The sequence below is a fragment of the Trichechus manatus genome, unplaced genomic scaffold (genome assembly GCF_000243295.1).
Source record: "Trichechus manatus latirostris isolate Lorelei unplaced genomic scaffold, TriManLat1.0 scaffold00128, whole genome shotgun sequence".
NCBI classification, from domain to species: Eukaryota; Metazoa; Chordata; class Mammalia; order Sirenia; family Trichechidae; genus Trichechus; species Trichechus manatus.
The window spans coordinates 6,623,065-6,639,039 of NW_004444064.1; the positions used below are offsets into that span (position 1 = coordinate 6,623,065).

At 48.9% G+C, this 15,975-nt stretch overlaps 1 protein-coding gene across 1 annotated transcript in view; it reads right to left on the reverse strand.

Annotated features, from left to right (window-relative positions):
• Nucleotides 1–4,951: 4,951 nt before the first annotated feature.
• PDE9A (phosphodiesterase 9A) overlaps nt 4,952–15,975 on the reverse strand; it is a 152,526-nt gene continuing 141,502 nt past the window's right edge. Inside the window, exons 14-19 of the mRNA XM_004384867.2 lie at nt 15,510–15,623; nt 14,316–14,420; nt 12,847–12,975; nt 12,030–12,125; nt 9,439–9,521; nt 4,952–5,110 (exon numbers count right to left, since the gene is read on the reverse strand). Of these exons, the coding sequence (XP_004384924.1) occupies nt 9,441–9,521; nt 12,030–12,125; nt 12,847–12,975; nt 14,316–14,420; nt 15,510–15,623 (525 nt within the window). The 3' untranslated portion in view covers nt 4,952–5,110; nt 9,439–9,440. The remainder of the gene's footprint in view (nt 5,111–9,438; nt 9,522–12,029; nt 12,126–12,846; nt 12,976–14,315; nt 14,421–15,509; nt 15,624–15,975) is intronic.

Below are 15,975 nucleotides of genomic sequence, written 5' to 3' on the forward strand. Positions count from 1 at the left end.
TGGGCGCTGTGTCAGCTACTAAGGGAGACAGTGATGACAGAACTCATCCTCCTGCAGGGCCTGGCTCCTCCCTGAGGCAAATTCTGCCCACATTTCAAGGCAAAACGTCTGTCAAAGGCGAAGGAAGGTCCACCTCACCCCAAGGATCTGTGGGACCCACCGCCCCTTATTTGCAACCTCCCTTCATGGCAGGGTGGGAAGTCCAATGGTGGAAGTTGGAGAAACTTGCCTGAAGACGCAGGAAGACATTGGACCACTCAATGCCCTCACCTGGCCCCTTTAGCTGACATTCCAGGGGCTCAGGAGAGAATTCCACCCCCCAAATCCAGCATGAGGGTTTTTATCTCTTCCTTAAGTAGATTACACTTAAAATCTTTTGATTTGGATGTATAAAAAAAGTCTACCCACAACAACATTGGAAGAGCAGGAAAACACAGCAAAGCCTTCTTGTCTAGCCCATCTGCTCAACATAGCACCCACTTCAGCTGTCTCCTGGGTGGGAATCCAGCTGCAGCTGCTGCCTTTGGAGTGAAAATGGAATATGGTGTCTTCTTGGGGATGGATATTTATCTGAGATGAAGTATTTTGTATGTTTAGGGTGGAATCCTAGGGTAGTGTAAACGGTTAGCATGCTTGGGTGCTAACTGAATGGTTGGAGGTTGGAGTCCACCCAGAGGCTCCTATGAAGGAAGGCCTGGTGGTCTACTTCCAGAAAAATCAGCCATTGAAAACCCTATGGAACACAGTTCTACTCTGACACATGTGGGGTCACCATGAGTTGGAGTTGATGGCAACTGGTGGTGGGTTATGTTCAGTGTTCGCCAATCTTCATGTAGAATTGTTGGCTTAGAACTTTACAGTTCTCTTTCCAAAGCATGTGTTTCTGATGTGATTTGAGGGAAGACACCACTAAGGGGGGCCTAGACCACCATGTTAGTGTCAGATGCTAAAAATGAAGGAACTACAGAAGGAACCTGAGTCTGGAATACGACAGGTGTTATGGATTGAATTGTGTCCCTCAAAAATGTGTGTCAACTTGGATAGGCCATGATTCTCAGTCATGTGTGATTGTCCGCCATTTTATCATCTGATGTATTATAAATCCTACTTCTGTGATGTTAATGAGGCAGGATTAGAGGCAGTTATGTTAATGAGGCAGGACTCAATCTACAAGATTAGATTGTGTCTTGAGTCCCTCTCTTTTGAGATAGACAGAAGCAAGCAGAGATGAGAGGGACCTCCTACCACCAAGCAAGAAGAGCCAGGAGCACATGTCCTTTAGACTTGGGGGTCCCTGTGCGGAGAAGCTCCTAGACCAGGGGAAGATTGATGACAAGGACTTCCTCCGGAGCCAGCAGAGAAAGCCTTCCCCTGGAGCTGGCACTCTGAATTTGGACTTCTAGCCTCCTAGACTGTGACAGTATAAATTTCTCTTTGTCAAAGCCATCCACTTGTGGTATTTCTGTTATAGCAGCACTAGATGACTAAGACAACAGGTAATAGGAAACGGGGTAAGATGAGGAGCAGTAGGTCGAGGGGATCCCATGTGGGGTGTAGGTGACAGACCTATCTCCTTACTTCTGTGAGGCACAGTCAATGCTGAGCACACAAGAGGCTGTGCTGCCTTTTCACTTGGCAGAGGGAGAAATGGGGGGTGGAGGCTGTATTTCCAAGGGTCAAATGCTGTCAGCACTGAGCTCCGGGGGTGAATTTCAGGAGGGAGATTTGTCAGGATTTCTCAGATCTAGTCTTTGACGTATATGCACGGTTCCTTGAATTGCTAGGAAAAGTTATCAGAGGAGAAGCACAACAAAAACAGCGTTTTATTGTCCCTTTGTATGAACATGGTCCCTGGGTGGCACAAACAGTTCATGCTTGACTACTAACCTATAAGTTGGCAGTTCAAACCCACCCAGCAGCGCTGCTCAAGAAAGCCTTGGCAATCTGTCTCCATAAAGACTCCAGCCAAGAAAACCCTATGGAGCACAGTTCTACTCTGTAACACATGGGGTCACCATGAGCCGGAATCAACTCACCAGCAATGGGTTTGGTTTTTGGTTTTTGTATGAACACTAGGTGATGATGTCATGGCCAGCACGTTCCTTTGTGAACTTTGTGTTGTTGGTGCCAGGTGTCTTGCTACAACATGGTGCGTGCTATACAGCAGCAGGCTCCGAGCCCGTTTTGAGAACCATGGGGTACTGACATGTGTGTCTCCCGATGTGCTGCTCAGCTCCGAGCTCTTCATGCTTCATGTTGACTTCACGCTGATGGCCCCTGTAGAAGCTTCTCTAGGAGATGCATGTCGGAATGATGGCCTGACCGGGGGGGATTACTCAGTAAGCCAGGTATGCCTGGGCTTACATTAAGCAAGGTATGCACAATTTCAGGTGAAACTGTGCACTACAAAGCAGTAAGTAAGCACAAGTAAGCCTGTGCTTACCTTGCTTATTAGGTAACCGTCCCTGGCCTGACCCACTTGGGAAGGGTGACTTGTTCAGTGGGCTGTGCTGGTCAGTGGTGGGTCCTTTCTTGGCTGCCTTTGAGACCAGGAGGTCCATCTCAGAGCCGTTCCCTGCCCCCCTTTGCACACTTGCTGCTCCAGCTGGAGTTACCCCCAGACTGGGAAGCCACAGTTACTGTCTGCCTCCTCTGCTGTACCAAGAGCCCCTCTGGGGCAGCGGCCACATCTCACTCATCGCTCCACCTCTGTTGCCTTGCTCAGTGATTAATTTAGCCACCAGGTGGGGACCAGGGACAGTCCCAGGCACTGGCCATGTAGGTGACCAGCAGGGATGAGGTCTCTGTCCATGGAGTGTTAGGTGCTGGTTCATGAAGCCGGAGGGCTGGCTGGTGAGCTTCTCTGCAGCCTTACAGCGAGGGGACGGCCCCATGTGGGAGGTGACCCAGGCTGGGCCTCTTCATCCCTGAGTGCTCAGCGAATCGGGTGGAAACAATCTGCAGTGTGTGAGCATCTTGGGGGATACCGCTGTCCCAGTTTCTAAAGGAGGCCGTTCATGGAACCTGGGCCGGCTCCAAAAATCAGGACGGATTGCTAATGCTGCCAAGCTGCTGTCTCCTTGGGGTCATTTGTTGTTTGGAGATTGTGTAGTCCCAGACTTGGCGTGACCCCATGTGTCCCAGGACAGAGGAACCGTGTTGAAGTGTGAGTACAGGTGTATACATGCATGTGTGTGCATGTGATTGTGAGTCCATGTGTGCACAAGTGGATGTGTCTGTAAGTGTGTGCATGTCAAATCCAAGGAAACAGGAGTCTGAGAAGGGGACGAAGTGTGACGACAGAGACATTAAAAGTCCCTGGGTGGTGCAAACAGTTAAATGCTCAACTACTAACCAAAAGGTTGGCAGTTCAAACCCACCCAGAGGTGCCTCGGAAGAAAGGCCTGGCAATCTACTGCTGAAAAATCAGCCATTGAAAACCTATGGAGCACAGTTTTACTCTGACACATGTGGGGTTGCCATGAGTTGGAGTCGACTTGATGGCAACTGTTTTTTTTTTTTTTTTAAATGTAGTTTTTGAAGGACTCTTGCTGATGAGGAGAGAGAGAAAATGATTGACCTTTTATGTAGAATGTCTGGGAGGCTGATGAGCATCTGTGTCTGAACACATACTACATTTTGGTTGTGTTTTAGTCAAAGCCACCTTATGCATGGGCTTCAGCAAGATCAAAAAAAAATCAAGAAGAGAGGTAGAATTCAAGGCTCCTATCCATACTGGACTAGATTCGAGAAGAGATGGAAAATTTTACAGATCAAAAATGAATTATTCCAAGATGGGAAGTAATAGACTAGTATTTGCCAAGAGGTAATAAATGCTTAGAGGAAATTGAAACGCACAAATGAAATGCCCACAAAGCTCAGATTATGCAAATGGACTTTAAAGTTCAATTTTTAGAGCAGAGGTTCTTTCGGAAGGTTATCTCGTCCCTGGAAGGGAGCCGAGATGGAGCCCATGTCCCAGGGGAGACATTCAGCTGTCTCTTCTCTTGCTTTTTATAAAATGAGGGTCTAGGAGTTTAAAGGAGTCTCTGGGTAGTGCAAATGGTTAACATGCTTGGCTGCTTCACTGAAAGGTTGAGGGTTCAAGTCCATCCAGAGGTACCTTAGAAGAAAGGCCTGGCAATCTACTTCTGAAAAGTCAGCCATTGAAAATCCTAAGGAGCACAGTTCTGCTCTGACACCCACGGGGTTGCCATGAGTCAGAGTCGACTGAACGACCACCGGTACAGGTAGGTAGGAGTTTAAAGGCAGGCTGGTGGTGGGGTGTGAGTGAGAGTTTAGGTGTGGCGGACCCTCCCGGGCAAGAATTGAAGCTTGACCACCAACAAGCCTGGGGGCTGGGCCTTACTTTGTGGGTGCAGCAACACTCAGAATGTCCCCAATGTGTGTGAAAAACAAACCCCCAAACAAAAGCAGGACAAAGAGGGCAGCTCTCCTCTCCAGGGACAGAGACCCCAAGGGGGCTGAGTCAACGGGTCTCCTTTTCTTACCTGAAGATCTAGACAGTAGATGACCTGGAGAGCGGCATTCCAGCCATTGCCTGGGTTACGCCCTGGTCATGCTATATAGTTGTGTCTTCTGACATGCACTGCTCACAGCTGACCAGATCATCTCATTTCCAGATCCCCCGTCCACACCCCCCCGCGTCTCCTCAACATGGGACGCGGGGGGCCTGAGTCCACGTACGCCTGCCACCGTCGGACTTCTAATGCTGAATTTATGAGGGACGTCCATTGTTCTCAGGTACATCCGTCATTGGGTTTCATGTGAGAACTGGGGGTGCACACCTGCAGTGTATCCGAAGCTGCCTTGGGGTACCCAGCTCTACCACAGAAAAAGTACAGTACCCATTTGTGTATAAGAATATATTATTTAAAAGACAGTCTAAAAATACAAATTCTGTACATTGTCATGAATTCCTTTTGTGTGTGTGTGTGTCAGTGAGGAAAACGGCTCTTAGAAAACGTGATTTTGTGGTTTTCAGATGTTGCGAACGGACGTTTCTGCGCATGGGGAGTCCCAGGGAGCTCCGTCCGCCCGGTCCCAGAGAAGATTCTGTGACTCCGCAGCTTCCTCCAGGCCAAGTCTGCTGGAAAGAGGAAAAGAACTCCTGGTTCGTTGTTGGAATTGGAACTTTGGAGGCAATATTACAAATGTCACAGAATTACACATAGAACAGTTCAAAACATGAGGTCGTTGGACATATTGTCGAACACGTTTAAGCAAAATAAAATAATTTTCATCTTCCTTCTGGGCCATTCAAAAATATGATCTGATTTAAAAATTGAGCCAACATTTACTGAATATTTTATGTATAGCCCCTGGGTGGCACACATGGTTAATGCGCTTGGCTGCTGAGTCCAGCAAGAGGTGCCTTGGAAGAAAGGCCTGGCGATCTACTTCTGAAAAATCAACCATTGAAAACCCTATGGAGCACAATTCTACGCTGACACCCATGGGGTCGCCATAAGTCACAGTTGACTCAACAGCAAATGGTTGTTTTTTCTTATGGAGCAGACACCATGCTCCAGCGGTGTCACTAGGGAGATGCAGGGGGTGCAGACTGCACCGGGTGACCCTGTCAGAAGGGGTGACACCAGAATGACTGTCTATAAAAATTCTGTGCAGTGTTTCAGCAGAAATTTATTATTTTTTATAAAAATATCCCCGTAGTTAGCTATAACAACAAAAAAAACTTTTTCATCAGCCCAGCTTACATATATCAGTACACCTACCAGGCTAAAACTCTATGCTAATTTCCTTTTTGAGCCTTCTAACGTGCTGCTGTTAGTGCTGTCATTATTACTTACCTACAACGATGCTTCGAATCACGTGGCTTTGTCTGCACACGCTACAAGGACATGCAATTGTTTTTGTTGCTGCTGGTGTTTTTACAGTCTCTGATTTTGTCAAATTTTCTCGTGCTTTAGCTACAATATTGTGGTAATTAGCATGGGGGGTTGACACCATGAGTTACCGCAACTGGGTGACACCAGCCCTAGTGATGTCACTGCTGCGCTTATTTAATTGCTAAAACAACAATGCTGTTGTTGTTGTTAGGTGACATCAAGTCAGTTCCGACTCATAGCCACCCTGCGCACCATAGAGCAAAACACTGCCCCCTCCTGCGCCATGCTCACAATCGTTGTTATGCTTGAGCCCACTGTTGCAGCCACTGTGTCAACCTATCTCGTTGAGGGTCTTCCTCTTTTTCATTGACCCTCTACCAAGCATGATGTCCTTCTCCAGGGACTGATCCCTCCTGACAACATGTCTGAAGTATGTAAGACGTAGTCTCGCTATCCTTCCTTCTAAGGAGCATTCTGGTTGTACTTCTTCCAAGACAGATTTGTTTGCTCTTCTGGCAGTCCATGGTATATTCAATATTCTTCACCAACACCACAATTCAAAGGCGTCAATTCTTCTTTGGTCTTCCTTATTCATTGTCCAGCTTTTGCATGCATATGAGGCGATTGAAAATACCATGGCTTGGGTCAGGCGCACCTTAGTCCTCAAGGTGACGTCTTTGCTTTTCAACACTTTACAGAGGTCTTTTGCAGCAGATTTGCCCAATGAAATGTGTCTTTTGATTTCCTGACTGCCGCTTTTGTGGGTGTTGATTGTGGATCCAAGTAAAATGAAATCCTTGACAACTTCAATCTTTTCTCCATTTATCATGATGTTGCTTATTGGTCCAGTTGTGAGAATTTTTGTTTTCTTTATGTTGAGGTGTAATCCATATTGAAGGCTGTGGTCTTTGATCTTCATCAGTAAGTGCTTCAAGTCCTCTTCACTTGCAGCCAGCAAGGTTGTGTCATCTGCATATTGCACGTTGTTAATGAGTCTTCCTCCAATCCTGATGCCCTGTTCTTCTTCATACAGTCCAGCTTCTTGGATTATTTGCTCAGCATACAGATTGAATAGGTATGATGAAAGGATGCAACCCTGACGCACAGCTTTCCTGACTTTAAACCACGCAATATCTCCTTGTTCTGTCCGAACACCTGCCTCTTGATCTATGCACTGGTTCCTCATGAGCACAGTTAAGTGTTCTGGAATTCCTATTCTATGCTGTTGTTAGGTGCCATCAAGTTCATCTTGACTTATAATGACCCCATGTGACAGGGCAGAACTGCCCTATAGGGTTTTCTAGGCTGTAATCTTTACAGGAACAGATCACCAGGCCTTTCTCCCATCTAAGCACTGAGTGGCTTCAAGCCGCCAACCTTTCAGTTAGCAGTGGAGTGCTTAACCGTTGCGCCATCAGGGCTCCTTAAAAACAACAATAATAACGATATTGTTACTTCTAGTTTGGAGATTAGGACTCTGAGGTTCAGCGAAGTGAAGACATTGGTGCAGGTCACTCAGCTTAAATTAGCAAAGCTCAGATTTAAGGTTTGTTGGCTGCCAAAGCCTGTCCCTGTTTCTCTTACAAAACCAGAGCCCAGTTTCTCATGCCCTTTGCTTTGAATGCTCTGTAAACTAAGAAGATCTCAAATTATCCTTTAGACTCGCGTACGTCATTGTTGGCTGCCGTCGAACCAGTGCACAATGGAACGAAACACGGCCTGGTCCTGCGCCATCCTCATGACTGGTTGTGATCCAGAGGGTTTCCAATGGCTGATTTTCAGAAGTCGATCACCAGGCCTTTCTTCCTAGTCTGTCTTCATCTGGATGCTCTGCTGAAACTTGTTCATCATCATCGCAACATGCAAGCCTTCCCTGACAGATGTGCAGTGGCTGTGCACGAGGTGCATTGGCTGGGAATCAAACCCAGGCCTCCTGCGTGGAAGCTGAGAATTCGACCACTGAACCACCGCCGCCCCCAAAGACTTGCGTGTGGTGTAACTTTATTTCGTGGAGGCTACCTGGGCTGCTTTTACATTCGACGTAGATTAAATGAATGACTCATATCAATAAGTACTTTGGAAGAACACTTAAAACTGTAGAAGCAAACACTTTATTTTTCTGAAGAGCTTTAAGTGCTCCTGTTGCACTGTAAAAATGTAGAGCACCTTTCCTTATAAGTTGTCAAGGATTTCATTTTACTTGGATCCACAATCAACACCCATGGAAGCAGCAGTCAAAAGATCAGAAAATGCATTGCACTGGGCAAATCTGTTGCAAAAGACCTCTTTAAAGTGTTGAAAAGCAAAGACGTCACCTTGGGGACTAAGGTGCTCCTGACCCAAGCCATCGTGTTTTCAATCACCTCATATGCATGCAAAAGCTGGCAATGAATAAGGAAGACCGAAGAAGAACTGACGCCTTTGAATTGTGGTGTTGGCGAAGAATATTGAATATACCATGGACTGCCAAAAGAATGAACAAATCTGTCTTGGAAGAAGTACAACCCGAATGCTCCTTAGAAGCAAGGATGGAGAGACTACATCTCATATACTTTGGATGTGTTATCAGAAGGGATCAGTCCCTGGAGAAGGACATCATGCTTGATAAAGTACAGGGTCAGCAAAAAAGAGGAAGACCCTCAACAAGATGGACTGACATAGTGCCTGCAACAATGGGCTCAAGCGTAACGATTGTGAGGATGGCACAAGACTGGGCAGTGTTTCATTCTGCTGTACATCGGGTCGCTGTGAGTCGGAACTGACTCAACGGCACCTAACAATGACAACAACCACAATGTATATGCTAATTATTGATCTTTTTTCTGTCTCTTAACTAAAGCATGTCCCCTAGGATAGCTTCAATTATCACATGCAAAGAATAAAGGTTTTACTTATTTAAAAACATTCAGTAATTCAGATTTCTTTCTGTTATGGAATGCATTGTGTCCCCCCAAAATATGTGTTGTAAATCCTAACAATTATAGTGGTTACAGGAAACCCTGGGGGCGTAGTGGTTAAGAGTTACAGCTGCTAACCAAAAGGTCGGCAGTTGGAATCCACCAGGCGCTCCTTGGGAACCCTATGGGGCAGTTCTACTCTGTCCTATAGGGTCGCTATGATTTGGAATCAGCTCGAGACACCCAACAATAACATAGTGGTTATAATCCCATTTGGGACTAGGTTTTCTTTGTTATGTTAATGAAGTAGTATTAGTCTAGGGTGTGTCTGAAATCATTCCCTTTTGAGATATAAAACAGCAGACTAAGGAAGCTCCACATGAAGATCAACAAGGAGCCCAGGAACAGAAGTTGAAAAGAGACAAGGACCTTCTCCCGAAGCCAACAGAGAGAGAAAGCCTTCCCCTAGAGCTGGCGCCCTGAATTCAGACTTCTAACCTCGTAAACTGTGAGAAAATAAATATCTGTTGTTAAAGCCACCCACTTGTGGTATTTCTGTTATAGCAGCACTACATGACCGAGACATCTTCCTTCCTCAGAGTTTGAATACCTTCTCCATTTTAGCCTAAATTACCGTATGTATTGAGAAACCAACTCAGAAATTGTATTACCTTCAGTTTTTTTTCACATCTTTGCTTTTTTCTCTCGATTTTCCGGAGCTCCCAGGTGTCAGGTTCTCAGTCTGCTTCTGCAGCTAGGACAGAGCGACAGAAGGCAAAGTCACCTCCGGGGAGACAGGAGTGAGCGAGTGCTTGTCTTTTTAAGAGGTTTCTGTTGACCCAGAGGAATCCCTGAGTGGTGCAAATGGTGAACATGTGCCGGTGCTAACTAAAAGGTTGGAGGTTCGAGTTCACCCAGAGGTGCCTCAGTAGAAAGCCCTGGTGACCTACTTCCAAAAAACCAGCCCTTGAAAACCCTATGGAGCACAGTTCTACTCTGACACACATGGGGTCACCAGGAGTTGCAATCAACTCGATGGCAACTGATTTGGTTGGCTGAGGATGTGAAAATGTGAAGTCGAGAACAAACACAAGGTGAGCTTTTCAGAGACGTAGCGCTGCGTACGAGTGGTCCTTCTCCATTATCTGAGGACTCACCTGGGTGATGATCGCCCTATGCTGGTGGAAGTGCATGCTGGGTGCAATTACCCCGACTACAGGGAACTGGCTGTGGTAGGCGGAGTCTGCCTGCAAGCTGCACATCTGGACCTCTTTTGTGTCTGTCCTTTCTGGGGGCAGGAGATGCCTGGGGAGTCCTAGTGTCCCTCTGGGTAACAGGGCTTAACAGCGGAGGCTTAGCCCTTCCTAGGAGCGGCTCCGGGAGGCCAGGAGAGCGGGAAGCCAGGTCAGCGCTGCCGGGAGGGGAGGCCTGGGCGGGCAGACACCCTCGGGCTTAGGTCTGCTCCTCTGCGTGCTTTGATCTCAGGCTTTTAGAGTTCTAGAGACTGCTCTGTGTGTGGCCTTCTGGCAGAGAATCCAGCTAGGAGGATGGGTGGCTGGTTGGGTTTTGCATCAGCTTGGGAGCATGTACTGAGCACCCACGTGACCAGCATCACACAGCAGGTATGTGAACGCAGTGTGGTCCAGGGAGGCAAGGCTGACCTGAGCAAACGCCTGGAACACAGCTCATGGGGCGATGGGGCGAGTAGGGTCAGGAGTCTGCAGATGGGAAAGACTGAGTCGGGGGGGCATGAGTAACCAGGAGCCCTGACTGGTGGGAGTCATGGGGGTGAAGCGTGCAGTGAGTGGGGAGACTTCTGTAGCTGCATCTGCAGAGAGCAGGGTGTGGCGGGAGAGGACAGAAGGGAGGTCACAGGGGAAAGTCTCAGTCATCCCAGGGGACAGGAAGCCTGACATAGAGATTTGCATACAGTGGACTCCTGACCTGGGCAAACAAGCTCACTGGGGCTGTGGGGACAGACCCTACATCTGCTCTGAACTGTGAACTTGACCCTTCTCTGAAAAACTATCAATTCACAACAGCAGTCTCCCCTGACCCTGCAGAGGTGCTCTGCCGCTGAGCCAAGCGTGCGAGTGCTCCATGTCCTGGAGCCCAGGTGGATGGCTGCTTTGTCCCCAGGCCCCCAGGGAGCATCTCTCTTCATCCCCTCACCACCCCCACCCACACTGAACAAAATCAGCCACGGGGCGAGGGAGGGCCAGGGTTCTACACCGTGCAGGTGACCGTGATGCGGTCAGGGTGGCTAACGAGACAGAGCTCCTTGGTTAAACCCAGGGCTGTACGAAGCTACTCGTTGCGGTTGTGACTCCCGTTAATGGGCACAGGGCAGCGCAGCATTTTACCTGGCGTGTGTCATTTCAGTTTCTCGTATGGCTGGAACAAGTTGTGCCCTTGTTCACAGGGAGTGTTATGGATTGAACTGTGTCCGCCCAAAATATGTGTTCGAATCCTAACCCCTATACCCATGGATGTGATCCCTCTTGGAAATAGGGTTTCCTCTGTTATGTTAAGGTTATGTTATGTTATGGTGGTGCAGCGGGTAAGAGCTCAGGCTCTAACCAAAAGGTTGGCAGTTCGAATCCACCAGCCACTCCTTGGAAACCCCATGGGGCAGTTCTACTCAGTCCTCTAGGGTTGCTATGAGTCAGAATCAACTCGAAGGCACACAACAGTAGATAGATGGAGCCCTGGTAATCCAGTGGTTAAAAGTTCGGCTGCTAACCAAAAGGTCAGCAGTTCAAATCCACCAGCCGCTCCTTGGAAACCCTATGGGGCAGTTCTACTCTGTCCTATAGGGTTGCTAGGAGTCAGAATGGACTCGATGACAATGGGTTTGGTTTCAGTTTTTTGTTATGTTAATGAGGCTGTATTAGTGTAGGGTGTGTCTTAAACCTACTCCCAAGATATAAAAGAGTGGATCAGACACGAGACACACACACTGGGGGAGACAGATGCCCTGTGAGGATCGTCTACAAGCCTAGAACCAAGGAATGCCCAGGGCTACCGACAAGGAAGGAAATGACGTGGCTGAGACCCTGGTTTGGACATCTCGCCTCCAGAGCTGTGAGAAAATAAACTGCTGTTCTTTAAAGCCACTCACTGGTGGTATCTGTGTTACAGCAGCCCTGGGTCACTATGAGAGGGAGGGACCTTCAGCCAGGGTGCGCTCGGCATCGCCAAGTCCTGGAGTCAGGAGCACAGAATGGAGTGTGCCCACTTTCTCCCCCACATTCCACCTTACCTCTCTCATGGCGTCTTCGGTTTGCTTCAGTTCCTCGTAATGATCTCTGGATTCCCAAAGGGGCTGGAGCATTATTTCTTCAACCACAGGGAAGAGCTAGAAGAGAGGAGCGGATTTGCTTCAACTTTCTATCAGAAAATGTGGGAGTGAACAAGTGTCTGCTCCTGGGTCACACGTGTCTCAGTGGGTCAAACAGGAATTCACGTCCATCCAACCTGCACAGCCTGCTCCTGCCGGGGCCAGAGCCTGCACAGGTTCCCAGGTAACGGAGGTTCAGGTGCCACTGGGTCAGTTCTACCTCCTGGGACCCATGCCACCCTCTATCCCTGGGTCCTTCTCTATGGCGAATTTGTCATTTTTCACATGGGCGCCAGCAAAAGCCACTCCCTTGTCCCTGTCCCACCTTCTAACACGTACATCTCATCCACTGGTCCCCACCCACAGACCCTGTGTTGGTAAGTGAAGACCATCCCCCTGGTGTGGCCTCAGGGTCCCCTGAACCTTCCCCCACCACCCTGCCTTCACCCACCCACAGCTCACACCTACGGGTCTGCTCACGGCACTCACTTGCAGCTCTCATCCCACCTGTCCACCTGGGGAACATTCATTGGTCTTTTGAGACTCAGTTCTGGTGGTGCCATCTTCCCTGACCCCAAGGAGGTGACCTCCCATCCCCGTCCCCTGAGAACCCTGAGCACACAGTGCTGTATGCCCATAATGCTTCTCTGCCTCCTTCTGCAGGCTCCAAGGCCTGACTGCTGAGCTGCACCCCCAGCGATCAGCATCCCTGGCGACGTGTGTGATGACGGCCGCTCACCTTGGTCACAGTTTCAAACATTGGGATAAGAACAAACTTGATGAACCCAATCTGGGCTGTAGCTTTGGTCACTTTGTCTCGGTCCATAAACGGGGCCACAGGAAGGCCTTCTGACTTTTCACGGTCACTCTGTGGGGAAGACAATACCCGTTGCAGTTGAGTCAATTCTGACTCATGGTGACCCTACTGCACAGAGTAGAATGGCCCCATAGGGGTTTCCAAGGAGCGGCTGGTGGATTTGAACTGCTGACCTTTTGGTTAGCAGCTGAACGTTTAACCACTGTGCCACCAGGGCTCTGGGGAACATGATAGATGGCGGTATTAGAGAAAGCAATGCCAAAGGAATCTGGAGAACACTGAGGATCGTTGTTCTTAGAGGAAGAAAAAGATTTGCTAATTAACCAACAACCAATCCAGCCATTAAAAAAAAAAAGAAAAGTTGCCGTCGGGTTGACCCCTACTCACGGTGAACCCATGTGTGTCAGAGTAGAACTGTGCTCCACAGGGTTTTCAAAGGCATTTCTGATCACCAGGCCTTTCTTCTGAGGCATCTCTGGGTAGACTGGAACCGTCAACTTTTGGGTTAGCAGCCGAGCGTATTACTCATTACTCAAACCACATTATACTCATATTAGTGAGAACAAGGAAAGGGTGGCAGCACCTTAAGTGCTGAGTAGAGCATTTGCCATGCATGAGCAGTGCAGGAGGATGTGTTGAGGGCAGGCACATTGGTTAGACGTATCACATGCTGCTCTGCAGAAGAGGCGGCCTGCAGAGCCCTTTCTGGCTTGATCAGGCTGTTCAACTTAGTGGTTTCTTGTCTTTTCCAGTATCTTCCATTTTAGGCTGACTTCAGGTTTTGTATGTCTCAGCTCTTCCTCATGGCTATAATATATAGCTAGAGACAGCAGGGGTGAGGGCCTGTGAAGGGTGAGACTGTAGGGAGCGGGCTGGGGACAGGGCAGGGAGGAAGTGGCTCTGGGTCACTGTGAGGGCAGGATGAAGAGGCTTCTGAGTATGCCCGTGTATGCATATGTACATGTGTGCATATGTGTGAGTATATGTGTATGTGTGCACATGGGTGCTCAGGTGTGTGTATACACATGTGTGTATAGGTGTGCACCCGTGCATGGGTACTTTGTCTCACCCACCCCTTGGGGCCCATTCCTGCGTCCACAGTCCTTGCTTTTGACTTTGAGGCAGTTTGCTCGACAAGTTCGCCCCTAATTGTGGCTCAGTTAGTGCCACAGGTGGCAGTTTCACATCAGTTCTTCTGGCTTGTCACTGCCTTTGATGTCCCAAATTACAACTCTTTTCATTTCTGATGGACACCTGTTAGCGAAGACTCTCTGGAGGCTGCTGAACCTGTCCACCGCCAAATACGCTGTCCATCTCGGCACACCCCTTCAACCACGAGCCCTGGCGAAATGGAGCTCATCGGAGCAATGTTGACTTGGCAGCACCCTTACCTGAGTAAAATACTCTTCTAATAAACAGTCCACCCAGGGTTCGGCAACTTCCATTGGACGGACCTCATTAGAGATATCACAGCACTTGATCAGAATCATCTTCAGCTGAAAGAAGACAGTTTGGAATGAGGCCTTGGACTATATGGTGTAACCCACCGCTGCTGTTTCTGTTTGTCTGGGCCTGACGGCAGAGGCAGGAGGGGGTGGAGGTGCTGGGTGCTGGGCCGGGTGTCAATGTGCTCCCCTCGCCTGCAGCGGGGTCAGCATTTCCCTCTATGGCGGGTGCTCCTGCGTCTGCATTTGGATCCTCAGCCTGCCTGGGGAGGATGGGAGCATCCCGTGCCCCCAGAGTATCAGAACCTTTTCTGGAGGGGCTTGAGCAGTTTGGAAAAGCCTGTTCAATGCATAGACATTTCGTAATACAGACTGTAAATGGTAAAGTTCAACAAAACCTTGACTGTTGGGGATACATGAAAAACATAGAAAAAGCATCATTCAGCGGCCTAGGTTAAAAGAGTCTTAAAACAAACTCAGTGGGTTCACTCGTGCGGGGACCCTGAGTGATGAAGTGACGTGTTAGAGACACAAAGTGAGGAAGGGGACCCTCGGGTGAGGGACGGTCAGGGCACCTGCACTGGCACTCCGTCGTCCCCAGTAGAAATGGCAGTGGTGCCACCGACCTAGTGGGTGTCTACTGGGCAGGACTCCCATTCCGGCCACCCCTCCAACCTGGGGTGAGAAAATTACACAGATGCCGAAGGTGGCATTGGCTTCTGCCCTCTGCTTCCAAACCCATGTCTCCCCGTGTCCGACGGGCCTCTCTGGCCCGGGGCTCCACTTGCATGCTCTGGCTCAAGTCGCCATCTTGGTGAAAGTGCTCCTTCCCTGCTTTCACGGGAGAGCCCACTTTATTCCCAGGAAAGCATAGCAAGGTGAATGGTTCTCACCCATTTCTCTCCCTCAAACCAGAACTGGGAGGGAGGAATGGGGAAATGCATGAGGGAGAGCTTTATCAGGCGAGGGGACCCAACCTAGGGGCCTTCCCAGTAAGAGCTGGGGCCTTGGAGACCAGCTTTCCTGACACCCCGCTCCAAAACCAGGTCCAGAATTTTGGCTTCTTGATCGCAGGTCACAGCTGGGTGGTCTGATTCTCACTTGGCCAGCCCCTAAAAGAGGTCAGACAAACGTACTTACCAGGGTCATATGCTCCTCGTTGCTGTAGTCAAAATTCTCCATTTTTTCTTTGAAAGAATCCATGATTTCTGCATGCCTTGCCATGTCAGTGGCCAAGATCAGTGTAATTATCCCCTGAAAAGTGAAAGAGCAAAGCGCTGACACCATGAATAATAATTATTTAATGAGCACCTGCTGTGTACTGAACTGAGCCCTCTGCACTCCTTATTTCATTTGGCGCTCAAATCAACTCTTGCGTGTGTCTAAGAATCACCGTCCTGATTTTACAGAGACAGAAGAGGCTTGAGGAGGTTGAGGGACTTGCCCAGGAGCAGCTGTGGAGTGGAAGGCTGGGGGTTCAAACTCAGGTTTGGTGTGACCAACGCCCACATGTGGCTTGAGAACCTATGTGTGCTGGGTCCTCAAAGAGGAAGTGGCCACTTCCACAGCCTGCTGGGAACCATTAAGTTGTAGATTGGCTTGTTGT